Source organism: Nomascus leucogenys, chromosome 15, assembly GCF_006542625.1.
Source record: "Nomascus leucogenys isolate Asia chromosome 15, Asia_NLE_v1, whole genome shotgun sequence".
NCBI classification, from domain to species: domain Eukaryota; kingdom Metazoa; phylum Chordata; class Mammalia; order Primates; family Hylobatidae; genus Nomascus; species Nomascus leucogenys.
The window spans coordinates 24,660,387-24,680,142 of NC_044395.1; the positions used below are offsets into that span (position 1 = coordinate 24,660,387).

The 19,756-nt window shown below is 37.0% G+C and overlaps 1 protein-coding gene across 6 annotated transcripts in view; it reads left to right on the forward strand.

The window, feature by feature from the left end:
- The window catches only part of RDX (radixin), a 103,989-nt gene that overhangs the window by 60,873 nt on the left and 23,360 nt on the right, over positions 1-19,756 (forward strand). For 3 of the 6 annotated variants that reach the window (XM_030828626.1, XM_030828625.1, XM_004090571.3), the window contains exons 13-14: positions 1,644-1,886; positions 3,120-3,280. In XM_030828626.1, coding sequence (XP_030684486.1) covers positions 1,644-1,886; positions 3,120-3,280 — 404 coding nt within the window. Of the gene's footprint in view, positions 1-1,643; positions 1,887-3,119; positions 5,679-8,119; positions 8,977-18,861; positions 19,467-19,756 lie in introns of those variants that run through there. The other 3 variants (XM_030828627.1, XM_030828624.1, XM_030828628.1) reach the window with 3 other exon arrangements.

A 19,756-nucleotide genomic window follows, 5' to 3' on the forward strand; every position in this document is an offset into this window, starting at 1 on the left:
CTCAGCCCCCAAAGTGCTGGGATTTTAGGTGTAAGCCACTGTGCGCAGCTGATACCGAGGTTTCTAATGAGTCCTAAGTAGCTGAAACCACTGTTGTCTAAAGTAGCACACAATTGTAAAATCAGGCTTTGGTTGAAGGGTGGGGGAATATAAGATAATGAGAGTTTAATTCAAACAACATTAACTCTTAAATGAAAAGATAATTTTTTTTACCCCAAAAGATGATATTTAGTTTTAGAAGATGATTTTTCTACAATAAAATGTACTTATACAGAAAACAGTTTTCTTTCACTCTTAAGTAAATCTTTGTAGCAGTTTAAATTTCATTGGGTAATTTTAGATGTATTGAAAATTAGTTGTATATAAATAAAACTACAAAAGGAATGCCACTGTTAATTTCCCAGTTACTCTACTTTGTTATTAGAATTTTTTAGATCCCTTTTAGGGTTGATTTGTGAAATTTAGAGACACAAACTTTAAAAAATTAGCATATTACAGATATCAAGTCTGTGAATTACAGAAAATTAGAAAATGCACACAAAAGACAATTGTATTCCCATAAACTAGGGGCAATACTGCAAAACCTTAGTACATATCCTTCCAGGATACTTCCTGTTTATATATTCAACATGAAATCTTACGGTATGTACTATTTCATTTTAGTCAATTTTCGTCTCAGAATATTAGACTATATTAAGAATTTCCCAAAAAGTCTCATAGCTAATTTGCCAGACAAGTGTTCAGAGGACTTTACATTGTCTCTATTTGCTGTAAGTCTCTTTTAATGGAGGGCAGTTTCTCTTTTTATTATTTTGATTTATTGAAGGGACCTACAGAATGTCTCACCTCCTATATTTGTTTAGTTACTTCCTTGTGTCATCGACCTTATCCTTTAACTCCAGTATTTCCTTTGAACCAGAAGTTAGATCTAGAACCTGGGGAATTCAAATTAAATGTTTTTGACTACAGTGCATCAGAGGTGAGACTTCCATATAATTGAACATCTAAACTGGAGTACTTTTGAGGAAAAGGGGATATTGTTCATAATTACACCAGGACAACAGTGTAACAGGACTTTTCCAGGTAAACCAAGATAATATGATCACCCAAATAATTGGTGATGTTAGATATTTCTTCTGTATCATATCAGAAGACACTTAATATCTTGTTAACTCACCATTAGTATTTTTTAGTGATCATTGGATTTGAGTAACGACAGTCTCATTCCTCCATTATTTGGTTACATTTTCCCCTTGTGGCTCAAATAAAATCTATTGGGTGTGAGATTCTTAGGCATTATGTGAATATCCATTTCTCGTCAACTATTTGTACAACAGTTTTAGCAAACAATTGATAATCCTTGCCAGAATTAATAGTTCTTTTTTTGCATGTGTGCTTGTTTTTCTTTTAACCTGTCACTGACTTGAAGCTCACAGTTAGTAATTCTAATAGGGTTTGCATAATAATGTTTTTGATTTTCTCTTTTACCTGTTGGCATTCTTTTATGAAAATAGAAGTTTCATAAATAGGGCTTATTTTCATTTCCTTGAAATACAGTTTCTGTTAAAAAGGGAGTATAACTTGATTGTTTTGATTATTAATTTTTGAAGTAAGTTGCTCATAAATGTATTTTTTATGGTCAGGCTTTTGCAGCCCAGGAAGACTTGGAAAAGACCAAAGAAGAGTTAAAAACTGTGATGTCTGCCCCTGCTCCACCTCCGCCACCACCAGTCATTCCTCCAACAGAAAACGAACATGATGAACACGATGAGAATAATGCTGAAGCTAGTGCTGAATTATCAAATGAAGGGGTAATGAACCATAGAAGCGAGGAAGAACGTGTAACCGAAACACAGAAAAATGAGCGTGTTAAGAAGCAACTTCAGGTATTTAAAATTTGCAGTTAGTTGTATGCGCATTTGAAATATAATGCGCATTTGAAATATAATTTGCATTTTCCCCATCTTAGACAAACTTAGTTAAAAAGAATATAGAAGTTTTAATACTGGCTGCCCTTGTGATTGGTTTGTGGGTGTTTGGCCTATAGTCATGTTATTTCATTTCTTCCGTTGTGTGAACCCATTAGCAAATACCTGTTAGCTTTGTATAATCAGACCTTAACTAGTGAGTTATTTAATTACAGCTTGACCCATTTTAAAAGGTAGAAAGTATTCTAATGTCATGTTGAAAAACATGTGAATTTAGTTTTTGATCAATAATATGTCCATTGAGGGCCAGGTGCAGTGGCTCACACCTGTAATCTCAGCACTCTGGGAGCCCGAGGCAGGTGGATTGCTTGAGGCCAGGAGTTCAAGACCAGCCTGGCCAACATGATGAAACTCTGCCTCTACCAAAAATACAAAAATTAGCTGGGTATGGCGGTATGAGCCAATAATCTCAGTTACTTGGGAGGCTGAGGTGTTGCTGGAACCTGGGAGGTGGAGGTTGCAGTGAGCCGAGATCATGCCACTGCACTCCAGTCTGGACAGTAGTTAAGTGACTCTGTCTCAAAAAAATAAAATAAAATAAAATAAAATGTACATGGGAAGGAATGATAGTTAATATACTATGTTTAAGACATTGCATAATCTTAATTATTTGTTCAGATTTTATATTGGCAAAAGGTCAGTATATTACATGGACATAACTAGGTCAAAGTAGAGGATTTTAATATTATGAGCTTTCTTTTTTCCCAATAAGTTATCTAATATTTTAATTGTTAAAATCTTTAAATATTAAAAGAAAATGAGGTGATAGTTACAATAAATATATTAAGACTTTTGGAGAAGGCTTCCCTTGAGGTATAGATTTTAAATCTCATAGTAATATTAGTCTATAATGGCTACATTGAACTTTTTAGCCATTTCAAGTATTAGATGAGAAAGTTAAGGAAATTTAGAATAATGTACAAAATACCATGGTTGATAAATGTAGAATGTCATGTGTATTCCCTCCTTACCACTGCCACCACTATTACTAAAACAAACTTATACACTAAAGAAAAAGATTTCACAGTGGAAATGATTTGAAATATGTATTTTTGCATCTTAAAGCCATTTTCATAAATTTTTTTAAATCTAAGAAAAAAATAATAGTTATGCTTTTTATTTTTTAAATAGGCATTAAGTTCAGAATTAGCCCAAGCCAGAGATGAAACCAAGAAAACACAAAATGATGTTCTTCATGCTGAGAATGTTAAAGCAGGCCGTGATAAGTACAAGACTCTGCGACAGATTCGACAAGGCAATACAAAGCAGCGTATCGATGAGTTTGAAGCAATGTGAGAGCTGTTATTTTGCATATATGTTCTTCATAAGCTGAACCACCAACAGAGAAAAGCAGGCCTTTGCAGATATGATGGAATGCATCCCACCTTGCCAAAGCACTTATACCAGTTTGACTGTGCTAGCTAAAAGACAAGTTTAAGGGGAGCTCTTCAACATTAAGGCAGTATGATATCATGCTTGGTTTTCTTTTTTCTTTTGGTCCAGGGAATGGAGAATGGTGTTCCATTGCCTCCTTTCACATTTTTTTCTTTTTTTTTTTTTCTGTTGAAGATTAACACTAATTATCACGTCTGACAAATGTGTATGTGTGGTTTCAGTTCTGTGTACATTTTAAAGGATAATGGTGAACATTTTAATGGGTTTCCCTTGCCCCTTCCATATTTAACCTGTGTTTCCACATTCTCACTCACATTTTCTTAGTATGCCCTTCTCTTATCTGCCATGTCCATAGCCATAATTCCACCATCATACAGATCAGGCAGTGTTTAAAATGATGGTAGGTAGCACAGTGGACAGTCTTTGATCATCATGTAGAGTATGGCTATGAATCATGAAAGAGATTAGAACATTTAATAATTATGTACAGTTGGTGGTTTTTTTTTTAATCTAAATTTAATTACCTTATTGGATATTTGATATTTGGTTATTTAATCACAGTCATCTTTAACAGCTTACGTTGATTGGTGTTTTATCTCCTGTAATTCTTTGATGGCTTTTTTTGCCTACCATTTCACAGAGGTTTAGACAGCAGTGGTAGCTCCCTAGGAGAGTTTACTGATGAAACAGCCTCTACAAGATTTTAAAAGTTTTGTTCTTTTATAGGCTGATTTAGAAAAGCAGATGATTAATAAAAAAAAGAAAATATACATTTGTTGGTAACTAATGTTAATTATTTTTTAAAACCTGGATCTTTCTGGAAGGGCAGCATATAAAAACATCAGTCCCGAGGAGGGGACAACAATACTACCTCACTACTACACCTGTGATGACTGGTTGTTCAAACACAATGTAGTGTGTAAGCTATATGTTTTATAATTCATAATCATAGCCTTGATCATCAAGAAATACTTTCGAAATTTCATTTTCCTTCAGAATATCTTAAGAGTGCTAAATTTTTAACTGCCTTTTTGTCGAGTCAAACTGTGGGATTCTGATTTGTATTAAAATTGTAAGCTCCTTACTGGTATACTATCATCCTGGAGGGGTGTCGTATGGCTGAGCAAGAGAGAGAATGAGAGAGAGACTGTGTGTGTGAGTGTGTGTACTCTGCGTGTGTATGAGAGAGAGAGAGAAATGCTAACCTTGTAGCGTATGAAGAATGTCTGTACTTTGATACGATACTTACATAATCAGTATATTTGGTTTCTAGATCACTGTGCTTATTTTTTTTCAATCTCTGACTAAAAATACTTAAATTTGGTTTGTTCTTATTTTAGAAATTATAATTTTAGTTTATATTAATTTCAGTTATAGCTTACTGAATAAATCTTTCCAGTTAGAAGGAAGTTCTAATATTCACCTGTTCTAATACTTTGTTTATTGTAAAACAGCTAAATTTGGAGATACATAAAGCCTTGTTTTCTCTGTGTGGTTCAGCTACTTTCCATTTGGTATTACACAGTCAAATTTACATTTATCTATTAAAATTGCCATTTTATTAAACATTTTCATGCACAGTAGATTCAAGTTGTGTCTGAAAATATCTCTTGTGCTTTTTTGATTTTGCTGACTTAAAAAGGATTAATCTGGGCAGACATGAAAAAGAAAGGTTGCGTTTAATATATTTTTTGAACTTTGTAGGACAAAACATAGCTGGTTAACCTTGAAGTGACTGTTGTACCATGGTTGTGCACATGCTTCAGAATCTTATGGAAGAGAGTGTTCCTACTTGCAGTACATCAAAGGAATGGATGGTGGACCCTACTATTCATGTTTTGAAACAAAAATGTTCACTTTAAAGCAATTGCCATAATAGATAAAAACCTGAACTTTCATTGGATTTTTGTTAATTTTCCTCATTTTGAATTATGTGCACTACCATAGCTACATCAGTTTGATACAGTATTGAAAAATTATCAGTTATATTTTGCTGTTTATGATCTATTTGTAGATTAGGATTAAAATGGATTTAATCCATTTTTAAGGCTGTGTGAATTTTTCTAAACAAGAACCATTTGCAATATGGATTTCTTAGAGATTAAACCAATTATAACTTATTAGCAGTCGCGAGCACATGTTCATATAGTCAATGTAAAAATACACTAATGAGTATTTGGTAAATCCCAGTAGGCTTTTACCATTAGCATAATTTTGTGTTGTACAATTAAGTTACAATTACATCTCTAATTTTGGATAATATTCATTGGTTAACAATAAAGTGACAAAAGCTCATGCCTTCAAGGTCCACTGTTGTTATTTAACATGGATTTCTTGTATATTTCTTGAAAATTACAATCTTTATCACAGCCATAAATCACCACAACTTAAAAGTAAGAAGTAGATAGGAAATAATTTTAAATCCTCATTGATCTACTCTTTCCCCCAAATGATACCTCTTTGGTATGGAAGTAATAGTGATTAATTCTGTGGAAAAGTTAAATTATTAAATTGACTTTCTTGACAACAAAACGTAATTTAGGGTTTCCAAACATTGCCTTTATTGTATAGTGGTTAATTTCTTTTTCCTGAGGAAGATAGTTTCTTGTCATTGATTCATCTCACTATTAACATTTCAACATTCTTTAAAGAACTGTATGCTAAGTATATTTATTTAAGTACATGTTCTTATTTTGAAGCTATATTATAGAGCAGTTACTATAAATCTAGAAATTGCCTTTTTTAAGTCTTCTTACTAATTTTTAACTTAAATAAGTGATAAATCTATAAAAATAGTAAAAGCTAGATTTTTTTGTTGATAGTAATATTTAACTGTCACTTTATTATTTCTGTTCTCAAGGACACATAGTGATTTTTTTTACTCTGATCCTGTCAGAAAATGGAATTTTAAATAATATTTTGCTTTATGTCTAATTAGAGTTTTTAAGAACTGGAATGGCCCCTTATAAAGTTATGTTAGATTTTATTGGAAGTCACTCATCATTAGAAGTGTTTCAATATTATTGTGTTTTTTTTTTAAATCCCACTGTATTCTGTCCCAGTATTGATCACCTTGTTGATTGTTAATGTTTTTAGAAATGAAAATAATTTTTTTAATTCACAGGCGTCCCATTTTACACATGCACAATAAAAACAATTAGTCATAAAAGTTAAAGCTTGAAACTAAAGTCTAAGGGATTACTAACTTATCATTAACATACTGAACTAATGAGTAAACCAAAGCTTAGTAAGAATAAGAGAAAACAGTTCAGTGTGGAGCTGTACTGTTAGGTTCCTCTCTTAAGTCTGTTCTAAATGAACAGAACTTTAGCAGTTTCTTAGTTTGTACCACTTCCATTTTTTAAACTATCAGATATTCTAATGTGGTCTGTCACACGGAATGACAGTATTCTAGCTCATACAAAAGCTCTTTGGATTCCGCAAATGTGTTTGATAACTTTATGAAATATTCAGGCAGCCTGACTCCCCACAGTCTACGGTAGTAACTAGGAAAAACTGGCTCACAATCATGTTCCATATGTTAAAGATTACCACATTCTTATCCTTAGCTTTTCCAATTAAATAATTTTAACTCCCAATTTTTCCTTAGTAGACCTACCTCTTACTATGTCCATCTATCAAGATATAAGAACTACCATTTTCCCTGTGGAAAGATCATGGCTGTGTGGTTCAGCTACTTTCCATTTGGGTAGTAGACACTCAGATTTACGTTTATCTGTTAAAATTGCCATTTATCTCCTCAATACTTTGACTTCCCTTAACCTCTGTGATAGAAGAGTTTTCTGATTTGGGATTATATGGACTGCTTTAGGAGTTGAAGTATTTCCTATACAATTTTTACATGAACAATCTTGACTAAGGTGATTACCCCATGACACATCCTTTGCATTCAGGTTTATGTTTTGGCTGTGGAGATCCCTAACTACTCGATGGCTCCAGGTTCTTATTTAATGGTTGTCGTTTAGCCAATACATTTTTATTAAGAGCTGGCTATATTCAAGGACTTAGAAGCAAGATTAGGATGATTGTGACCCTTTGTTTTGGCCTATATAAGGGACTTCAAATACTAATTTATCTTAGCCTTAGATCATTTGCATTTATCTATTACAATATCATTTCTTTTAAAATGGCAATGCCATATTGTTGATTCCTGTTATTTGTATGCCCAGATTCCTCCATGTTTGTAGCTAGCTAGTTGCTTCTATCAGTGCAACTTGTTATTTTTACCACCCTATTCTAATTGTTCTTGACTTTTATTTAATAATTATTTTAAATATTTGGATTCATTTTCATATTTATGCATGCCATTTAGTTTGCTCCTAAAAATAGTGATACTGGTTTTAGTTTTTTACTTACTAAATCAGTATAGCCAAATGTCCATCTTCCTAGTGGTAATATGCTATCAGAATGTCTGAGATTATTTATGTGACTATTTTTGGAAAAGTTTCTTTTGATAAAACATGGATTTATTATATGAAATTCTTCTTGTACTGTGTTACAATATATGCTATGATATCCCTTTTTTTTCAACTTAAATATGGTGTTTTATATTGTTTTAGACTTAGGAATCATGTATTTTTTAGAATCATAAGGGAATATATCTCCTCCCTCACTTTCCTTTTATATATATTGAAAAGTCTATGAAATTCAAGTCTAGCATTTGAATTCTCTATGCTATCATTGCATTTACCTAATTATTTACTTTTAAATTTTAGCTATTTTCGTAAAAACAGTTTTGAGATGAAGGAAACTTACACAATAAAAGGAAGATCAATAAGCAGGAAAATTAGTAACTGACAGGGAATACGAATGAATACTCAGTATATGTTTCTCAGGTATGCTTATTTTCTGATAAATTACTTAATTTTCATTTCATAGGCCAAATTTTAAACACCAGTTAATAAAGTTATCCTAAGAGTCTCTAATTTGAAAAGTTTTTCTAACCTAGGAAGACTCATTTTAGACCCAACTGACCAGTCAAATATGAGTAATTGATAATATCTGTATTAAATATTGAGAAGATTAATAAAGTTAAAAGTTTTCAGTTGAATCTTTTTTTATCGTGGTAAAATATACATAAAATTGATCATTTTAACCACTTTTTAAGTGTACAGTTCAGTGCCATTAAGTACATTCACATTGTTGTGTAACCGTCACCACCATCCATCTCCAGGACGTTTTCATCTTCCCAGACTGAAGCCTGCACCCATTAAATGGTAATGCCCCATTCCCCCCTCCTCCCCAGTCCTTGGTGACCACTGTTCTACTTTCTGTCTCTATAAATTTGATGTTTCTAAGTACCTCATAAAAGTGAACTCATACAGTATTTGTCCTTTTGTGTCTGGTTTATTTCACTTAGCATAATGTTTTCAAGGTTCATTTATGTTGTGGTATGTATCAGAATTTTATTCCTTTTTAAAGCTAAGCAATATTCCGTTGTATGCATATACCATATTTTATCCTTTTATCTGTAATTGATGGATGCTTAAATTACCGCTATCATTTGGCTACTCTGAATATTGCTGCTTTGAACATTGGTGTACAAATATCTTAGAGTCCCTGCTTTCAGTTCTTTGGGGTACATACCCAGAAATGGAATTGTTTGGTCATATGTTAATTCTGTGTTTAATTTTTTTTTTGAGATGGAGTTTTGCTCTTGTTGCCCAGGCTGGAGTGCAATGACGCGATTTTGGCTCACTGCAACCATATGCCTCCTGGATTCAAGTGATTTTCCTGCCTCAGCCTTCCGAGTAGCTAGGATTACAGGCATGCACCACCATGCCCTGCTAATTTTGTGGTTTTTTCTTTTTTTTTTTTTTTAGTAGAGACAGGATTTCTCCATGTTGGTTATTAGGCTGGTCTTGAACTCCCAACCTCAGGTGATCTGCCCGCCTTGGCCTCCCAAAGTGCTGGGATTACAGGTGTCAGCCACCGCACCTGGCCCTATGTTTAATTTTTTGAGGAATTGTCATGATATTTTCCACAGCAGAAGCACCATTTTATATTCACATAGCAGCGCACAAGGTTCTAATTTTGCCACATCCTCACTAACGATTGTTATTTTCTGGGTTTTTTGTTTGTTTGCTTATTTGCTTGCTTGCTTGCTTGATTTTGATGATAGCCATCCTAATGGTAAAGCAGTACCTCATTGTGGTTTTGACTTGCATTTTCCTTTGATACATTTCTCAGATCATAAAAGAAGTTAGATGTTTTTTCATGTGTTTATTGGCCATTTATATATCATTTTTGGAGAAATGTCTATTCAAGTTTTGCCCATTTTTTAAATTGTCTATTTTTCTGTTGTAGGAATTCTTTATATTTGGGATTCAAAACATTAATCCATTATCCCAGGATTTGGAATATTCCTTTTCAGATATGAGTTCCTAATCTTTTTTCCCATTGTGAATTGCCTTTTCACCCTTGGTATAGTGTAGTTTTCTTTGATGCACGAAAGTTTTTAATTTTGATGAAGTCCAATTTTTTTGTTGTTGCCTGTGCTTTTGGTGTTTGTGTTCTTTTGAAGAGGAAAAATAGTTTTTAATGAAGAAGGTGTTACAAAAAGGCACAACAGAAGAGAGAATACGTATAGTGGTTAGTCTCTAGACTGTAGAAATGCAAGTAAATAGATAGAAAATGTGAGCCAGTGTGCATTGACTGTAGGATGATAAAGCTGGAGTGGGTTGGGCCCAGGAATTTATGGAGCCTTGAATCCTATGTTTAGATGGTTTAGTTTGATTTGAGGACAACTGATAGCTTTGGGAAGGCACAGCTACAGGAGGGAATAATAACTAAACCTTGCTTGAAAAAGAAAACTCATGTTGTGATGTAAAGTATACTAGAAAGTGCAGAGGAGATAGCATAATAGAAGAGCTATGTCTACTGTAGTTAGCCTAAGAAAGGCCGTGGCCATGGGAATGAATTTAAAGGAAATTCTGATAAAGGAAATGTCTAAGTGTAATTTGCTCTCATGTTTGCTATATTGTTCATGTTTGTGGTAACGTATTTTCTTCTGAACTTATTTTCCAGCTGACCTCTTTTGAGACACTTAAAACCTCAGTTTCTTTTCTTTTATCCATGACTTTTTGGGAATGGGTTCTTTAGTGGCACAATAGAAGTAGAAATTAAAGACATGCAAGAACAGATGAATTTGGTTCTGGGTTCTAATTCCAAGTCTTATACTCTCGTACTCTAGCTTTTTTAACCGATTTTATAGTTCTGAATCAGATTGTCCTTTTTCAGAGCATTTCTCTGGATTCAGATTATGGACACTTCCATTCTAGATCCATTATCTTCACAAAAATGTATGCCTAACCAAGGCTTAATATCTGTGTATGTTTGAATTATTAATACTAGTTTATAGTTGAAAACTATTAACCTTAGAGTAATGCTTATAACAATAGTTTATCAAACTTCTTTTTGCTCTCAGATGACCATAATGTACTGGCTTTTAGAAGAAATTCAAAGGGTTTTTTTTTTAAACAGTTTGGGGTTAGAAAAATAACTCAGCTCATTATGAAAGGATTATGTTCACCAAAACACAACTCAGAGATTATCTCAGAATATACAGACACAATTATTTCCTGGCTGTGACAACTGTAAACAAATCACTTTGGAAATTTCTATAGATTTCTTTCTTTCTTTTTTTTTTTTTGAGATGGAATTTTCACTCTTGTTGCCCAGGCTGGAGTGCAATGGCGCTATCTCATCTCACCTCAACCTCGGCCTCCTGGGTTCAAGTGAAATTCTTGTGCCTCAGCCTCCCAAGTAGCTGGGATTACAGGCATGCGCTACCATGCCTGGCTAATTTTTGTATTAGTAGAGATGGGGTTTCTCCATTCTCCATGTTGGTCAGGCTGGTCTCAAACTCCTGACCTCAGGTGATCCGCCCACCTCGGCCTCCGAAAGTGCTGGGATTACAGGCGTGAGCCACTGCTCCCGGCCTAGATTTTTTAAAAGTTGAAAACTACTTGATTATGCTCATCAATTTAGCTTTTGCTAGAGGTATGATTTGATTCATCTGCTTACACCCAAATGACATCTTAGATTTTTTTTTCCTTCTTACTTTTGATTGTTTCTCTCAGACAATTCCTAATACAATCTAGTTCTCAATTTTTAGGCCGTAAAGGTTTTCAAATACCGGTAGATGAAATATTTTGATAGAATCTAAGTTACAAGTAGATGGTTTCTTCTCAGGAACTTTACTTTATTTATTTTTTTGAGACAGTGTCTCGCTCTGTTGCCCAGACTGGAGTGCAGTGGTGCGATTTTGGTGCAGTGCCACTTTCACTTCTCGGGTTCAAGCGATTCTCCTGCCTTAGCCTCCCAAGTAGCTGGGAATAAGGGTGTGTGCCAACATGCCTGGCTAATTTTTTTATTTTTATTGTTATTATTATTTTTTGAGATGGAGTCTCGCTCTGTCGCCCAGGCTGGAGTACAGTGGGGCGATCTCGGCTCACTGCAAGCTCCGCCTTCCGGATTCACGCCATTCTTCTGCCTCAGCCTCCAGAGCAGCTGGGACCACAGGCGCCTGCCACTGCGCCTGGCTAATTTTTTGTATTTTTGGTAGAGACAGGGTTTCACCATGCAGGCCATGCTGGTTTTGACCTCCTGACTTCAAGTGATCCGTCCCCCTTGGCCTCCCAAAGTGCTGGGATTGCAGGTGTGAGCCACCGTGCCCAGTCTAAAATTTGTGTATTTTTAAAGCATTTGCTGTTGAAGGACATATAATCATTCATTGTATGTAAAAGTACATAATAGTTTACTTTTTAATTCCATTAATGTTTGCAAATGTACTTGATAGTAGCTCACTTGGGTTTCTTAAAACCTTTAGGTTGGTTAAACTGCCTGTCATTTTTCAAGAAATATTAACATCTTTTAAAAGTAGTCGTTTTTGTTGATGGGTACAATATAAATCCCTGTTCGTTCGTTCATTCATTCATTCATTCATTCATCCATTTATTTGAGTCGGGAGTCTGGCTCTGTCGCCCAGGCTGGATGGAGTGCAGTGGTGCGATCTCGGCTCACTGCAAGCTCCGCCTCCCGGGTTCACGCCATTCTCCTGCCTCAGCCTCTCAAGTAGCTGGGACTACAGGCGTCTGCCACCATGCCCGGCTAAGTTTTTGTATTTTTAGTAGAGACGGGGTTTTACCGTGTTAGCCGGGATGGTCTCGATTTCCTGACCTCGTGATCCGCCTGCCTTGGCCTCCCAAAGTGCTGCGATTACAGTTGTGAGCCACCGTGCCTGGTCCATTTAGTAATTTATATGCATTCTTAAAATAAGCTGAGATAATACTTCCATTTTGTAAAAGCTTTGTACCAGACAATATAAGACCTGGAATTAGAATCCAGAACCTAATCCTCTGGTTATAGTCTAATGTACTCTTAAGGATATTTAAAATGAATTTGGGGGGCATAAGCTGTATAAAAGGCTTTGTGTGAAATGTATCCATTGGAAAAGTAGGTTTGCATCTTTACAGGCGGTTAAGGTATGTAAATTTTTGGAATGTTCTCAAGCATTGGGAAGACTGCAAGTAAGTATGTCTTCTAGATAACTAATGAGATGTATACAGATAGGAAAATGTTGTCTGCCACCTCTTATTTTTCAACCATTATGTTTTAGCTCTTAAAAATTAGATATTTAAAATATTTTCAGTTTAATAGTACTATGAAAGGAATGCTGAATTAGGAGAAAAGAAGGCATGATGTTTATTCCCTTTTCCATAAAATAAGACATGTATAGACATAATATACATTTGCATTCAGAGTCATTCAATCAGTGATTTTCAGAGCAATTGCTGTTTGTGCACTGTTGGAATTATGGGAGATAGATGAATAGTGAGACTTTGCGACTCTGCCAAGAAAATTGTAGTTAATCAGGGATTTGAGTCCTGGACTCAGATTCAGGTATAGAAAGTATGGTAGTTAAGTGCCAGAAGAAAAACTGAGATAAAATGTGCAGGAGATAGAGAAATGAGAGGCCACTTAGTTCAACTTTAGGTCACTTTGATTCAGTGTTTATTCATGTGATATTTCTTGATGAAGCTAAGGAAATGTTCTTTGATTTTAGAGCTTAGGTTTTAGATCAGATATTGTTCTTGTGCCTATAAACTTTTATCTTAGTTCGTGTGTGTGTGTGTGTGTGTGTGTGTGTTTTGGAAACAGGGTCTTGCTCTGTTGCCCAGGCTGGAGAATAGTGGTGCACTCTCGGCTTACTGCAGCTTCCACCTCCTGGGTTCAAGCAATTCTTTTGCCTCAGCCTCCTGAATAGCTGTGACCACAGGCATGTGCCACACCACACCTGGCTAATTTTTGTATTTTTAGTAGAGATGGGGTTTCACCATGTTGGCGAGCCTGGTCTCAAACTTCTGGCTTCAAGTGATCTGCCCCCCTCAGCCTCCCAAAGTGCTGGGATTACAGGCGTGAGCCCCCACGCCCAGCCTGATCTTAGTTCTTAAATGATTTTCTTGCACCACAAGTATTTTGGGGGAGTACAGCCTAGGATTTGTTTCAAAAGTGCTAATGATAGTTCATGTTAATAACATAGAAGAAACAACAATCTTAGTAATTTGTGATTTCCCTCTCCCTAGTCCTTTTCCCCAAGAGTCACATTACATTCTTCATTTGTGTACCAGAGAGATTCAGAAGGGCTTAGCCTGTAATGGTCACCATCTTGCCATTGCTCTTTTAGCCAGTCGCTGCCACTGAGGTCTGATCCTGTCTCTGCATGGTTTTTCTAGGCATGCTTAGAAACTGTCAGGAGTCAAAATACAGACTCTGTAGCGCATGGTTATCCCCAAATTAGGGGTATAGGGATCCCGTACCAAATTTTCCTGCTTTTTCAACAAATGTTTTGTTTTTTTTTTTTACAGAGGCTGTTTAGATCCAGGTTTTATCAGTTCACAGCACATTAGATACATAGTCTGACAGGCATTAAGAGAATCTCTGGGGCCGGGCGAGGTGGCTCATGCCTGTAATCCCGGCATTTTGGGAGGCCAAGGCAGGCGGATCACCTGAGGTCAGGAGTTCGAGACCAGCCTGGCCAACATGGTGGAACCCTACTCTACTAAAAATACAAAAATTAGCCAAATGTGGTGGCAGGCGCTTATAATCCCAGCTACTCGGGAGGTTGAGGCAGGAGAATCGCTTGAATCCAGGAGGCGGACGTTGCAGTGATCCGAGTGCAGTTTGGGTGACAAGCAAAACTCTGTTTCAAAAAAAATAAGAGAAATCTTTGGGATAGCTGTGAGGCACCATGATGTTGAGGTAACTGCATGGGTTTTAGATTCCCACATCGGGTTTGAATCTTGGCCTGGCCACTTCTGAGACCTTGGGAATCCACTCGGCCATTTGAGCCTGAGTTGTCTCATCAAACAGAAGTTAACACTATTAATCTTGTGAGTGTTGATTGTAATAATAAACATGAAATACTTTGTTTACAGCCTTGGCATAGTGGAAATGTTAATAAATAGTAACTTCTGTCATTTTGGTTTTCATCTGTCAGTATTATGAATATTCATATTTGTAGCCAAGTCCTTTGGGTTCCATTTTTTAATATGTTTTGTTTACCTTTTAAGGATTCTAGTTATGATTCTCTTAGAAGGTATCACTCCCTATGTTTGTTGAGTGTGTGCCAGGCCTATGCAAAGCATATAGAGATAAGAAAGACATGCTCCTAAGCAGTAAATAGTTTATGGTTTTCTCCCGGTACACAAAATACATAATTTATATGTGTTTGTGTGTTATGAATAAGTGCGGTTCCTTCCTCAACCCCTTAATATTATAGTGTGCCAAGTCTCAGTCCTTCTGTCTACATTAGGGTCTCTTAGTGACCTTATCCAGTGTCATTGCTTTAAATACCACCTGTAGGCTGAGAAACTTAAATCTCTAACCAAATTCTCCCCTGAACTTCAGATGTATATATCTAACTCTCTACATAACATTTCCAGTTTGATATCTAATAAGCATCTCAAACTTATGTTAAACTCAAGATCTTCCCTCCTTAAACTTGCTCCTGCCTCAGTCTTCCCCTTCTCAGTTGATGAATGGTAAGTCCCTTCTTCCAGCTAATTAGGCCAAAACCTTGACCACATCTATGACTCTCTCATAATCTCCATCCAGTCCAATCACAAATCTGTTGGCCCAGCATTCAGGATATATAATGTATCCAGAATATGACCACTTCATCCTCCACAGCCATCAGTGTTCCACCCACAGGATTGCCTGGATTATTGCAAAAGACTTCCATTCTGTTTTCTTGATTTCCTCTTTGCCATTTTACAGTCTTTTAAGATCTTACAACAGGTAAATCAGACCATGTCACTTGTGCTCAAAACCTTTCCGAGGTTTCCCATCTCCAGGTAAAAGCCATGTTCTTTTCAGTGGTCATTTGCAGCCTAATCTATTCTGGTCCCTGCCAAAGCTCTCGGGCCTCCTCTGCTGATTTCCTCTTCTCTGGTTAAATTGAAGTCACACTGGCTTCCTTGTTATTCTTTAAAGCAGCCAGCTGGTCCAACTCCTCTTACTCAGCTTGGAAGACATTTTCCCAGATATTGTTATGACTCACTCCCTTGCCACCTCCAGGAATTTGCTTAAATGCCACCTCAATGAGGCCGCCTCTTACAACCCTATTTAAAATTATACCTTCCCCAAGTATCTCGTACCCATTTCTTGCCTTTATTTTTCTCTGTAGCACTTACCATCTAGCATACAATATATTTACCTATTTGTATTGTATCTGTCTCACCCCACTAGAATGTAAGCTCCATGAGGGCAGTAATTTTACTGTTGTGTACACTGGTATATGCCTAGGGCCTAGAGCAGTGCCTGGAATGCCGTAGATGCTCCTATTTAATAAATGAATCGATAGATGAGCTCTGAGAGCTCAGAAGGAAGGCACCTGATCTTACTGCAGAGCTCCAGGGAAGGCTTCCTGTAGGAGATGATCCCTAAGCCAAGTCTTTCAGGACGAGTTACTCTTAATCGAGGAGGCAAAGATAGGAAAGTTTCTGGAAAGAAGGAACTGCATATGCAAATACATCAAGTCACAAAAGGATGTGGAGTGTGCTGGGACTGTCCATTTGTATTGAAAACGTAAAGTTTGAGATTCAGAAGGTAGTGCTGTGAAATACTAGAAAATCATGAGGGATAGCAGGTTTGGGTGTGCCTGTGACATTTCTTTTTGGACAATTTGAGTTTGGAATGCTGATGGAATGTCAGATGAAATTTCCCAAAGGGAAAGTGTAAGGAAAGAATTGGTGGGTTTAGTATAGGACCTTGGAGAGTGCCAACATGAAGTACTGCCAAAGCAAGAGAGGACCCCACAGACATGTAGGACAGAAAGGTGACTGCATGTGACCATCAGTGCCACACGGGGAGAAAAATCTATTACAATATTTAAAATGTAAACTGGTTTCAGCAACAAGAAGATCATTGAAAAGAGCAATTTCTTTGAGTTAGAATAGTTGTCACTTAACTGTGTTTCTTCTGCAAAGTGTTTTCCCCAAATCTACAGATAATTCTTATGTTCCAAGAATAACAAGAACAAGAAAATGCTGTCTCTAACAGTGTCCTCTGTCAGCTCCATATGTCTAAATCTGACATGTTGGCATGAACCCCACTCCATACCCCTGCTCAAGTAAGTGAGATTATGCCTAGTAAAGTGAAAATCTGTTCCCGTATTTGCCATCTATAGTAAATAGGCTCCACGAAGCACTTGAGTGATGTCATCCATTCAAATAATGTTATTCATTCATTAAACATTTATTAGATGCCTCAAGTTAGGCTCTGAGGATTCATAAGTAATTTAATACATCATAAATAATTTAAAACATCATCTAGAGGAAGAAACAGAAGAGTTAAATAATTATGACAATGAGACGAGTAACAAGAGGCACTCAGAGCTAGGTAGTGACCAACCTCTTGCTAACATTGACAAGGTTATAGAGGTTATTGTGATTGTCAGCAGTCACCTCAGGAACAAGTACCATCTCCCCCCTACCCCTTGCCTTTAGGGCCAAGGGCATATCTCAGTGGATGTTCAGTTCAATAGTGGTCTTGATGCTGATTCACAGAGGAGTTTCAGAATCTATCATGCTTTAGGAGTAATTTCCAGCACTAGAGCCAAAGGTATCTGCTGTATGAGTAGAGGGTGAGGAGGTCTGGTAGCACTGCCTTGGGCTGTCGGTTAGGAAAGTCTGTTTCTATCTTGGGCTGCTCTCCTCAGGAGAGGTTAAGATGGACTTTGTGTACGTTCTGGGGCTGCTAAGGACTTTTGGTGGGAGGAGTCCTTCCATTTATTCATCCAAATATGTTGGCGCTTGACAGGCGCTGTGTACTAGTCATTCAGAATATCATAGTAGCCAAGTCCCTGCCCTAATGAACTGAATTCCAGTAGGAAAACACAAACACTGGAAAACAGAATAATTAATACAAATTGTATTACTAGGTTGAATCATGTGCAGTTACTGATATTTAACCATCCCTGAGCTATAAAAACAGCAATTTTATATCCACTTAAAACTATGAAAGAAACAAGGGACTGAGTTAGAAGAAAATGTAATCAAGGACAGGAGGTAAGAAAAAGTCTCTGAGAAGTGGCATGTAAGTTGCTACCTGAAGGAGGAAAAGGCCAGCTCCTCTTGTTCCTCTGTTTAAATCAAGATGGTAGATGCAAATGCCAGACAGATGAAAAGAGTGCCCTGGGCCTGGTGGGGACTGTGTCTAGTCAGGAGTCTCCTGCCCTGTTGGAAGAGTGAGGAAGAGGGAGGGCATCAGCTCTTTACATATGGGGTAGGTAGGCCCTGTGTTGCTATACCTTGTGATCTTCCAAGATAAGCCAGAAAATGGCTTTTAGAAGAAAAGCATTCAAATATACTATATTTGAGTTGAAATGTAATTTTTATGTGAAGTCTTTCAGATTATACATGTCAGCTATTTCAATGCAGTGGTTTACACCTGAAATCCCAGCAATTTGGGAGGCTGAGGTGGGAGGATTGCTTGAGTCCAGGAGCTCAAGACCAGCCTGGGCAACATAGCAAGATCTCAACTCTACAAAAATTAAAAATAAAATTAGGGCCTGGTATGGTGGCTCACACTTGTGATCCCAGCACTTTGGGAGGCTGAGGTGAGAGGATCACTTGACGCCAGGAATGTGAGACCAGTCTGGGCGACATAGTGAGACCTCCTCTCTATTAAAAAAAAAAAAAAAAAAAATTGGTGTGGTAGCGCACCTGTAGTCTCAGCTACTTGGGAGGCTGAGGTGGGAGGATCACTTCAGCCCAGGAGGTTGAGGCTGCAGTGAGCTGTGTTTGTGCCGCTGCACTCCAGCCTGAGCAACAGAGCGAGACCCTGTTTCAAAAAAAAAAAAATTAGAAAAAGTTTTGCAAGCCAAACTAGGTACACCTGCTTGCCAGAAGTAGCCCACTGGACACCAATTTACAGCTTTGCTTTAAAATTCCAGGTAGAGGGAACAACATATGCAAATACTTTGAGGCAAGAAAGAGCTTCACTTGTTCATGGAAAAGACAGAAAGGCGGCATGTCCAGAGCCAAGTGATCCCAGAGGAGAGTGATGTGTGAGAGGAAGTTGAGGAAGAGCCAGATCACAGGAGCTTCCTAAGCCATGGTGAGAAGCCTACAAGATCTAGGCCAATGTCCACGGAGCAGTTTGGCCCTGTAGGACAAAAACATTGCTACCAGAATCGAGCTAAGCAAAGGTAAATTCAAGAGAAGTTTGAGGAACAGAGGTGCAGGGATGGAAGTGTGAGTGTAGTTTGTATTCTTCTCAACAAACTGTACCCTGGGGCTAAATGGCTGCATCTGCCTGAGCAAGGGGCACTGTTTCCTTATCCACACAAAGACATCATAAAGGCTGCAGGTGTCCTTGAAGGTATTCCATTTTACAGCTAGGTAACCTGCCCAAGGACAACCACAGTGGCAGACTCCGCATTTGGATTTTGGTTTTCTTAGAAGGGAAAGCCCGTATCTTTTTTATTACAAAACATGACCTTTCCAGTTTAAAGCCAACTGAGACATGTTTACTTGCTCTTGGAAGGATTATTTTGTCTGCATAACTCAAAGTGAATGTATCGATTGATTTATAGGCCAAAGAAGACTGCTTTAAATCTTAAGTTCGACTTGAATTCAGAGTGGTAGTGACCTGATCAAACCCACCAGATTGAAGACCAGCCTCCTTGAACCACTGCATGTGGGCTTGTAACTCTAGTCTATCCAGTTTAGTGCTCCTGTTTTCAAGATGAGGTCAATATAGCTTAAAGATTTAAAGTTGAAATATATGATTTACTCTTGGAGGGGAGGGAAAACTTTATTATTATTATTATTTTATGTATTTATATA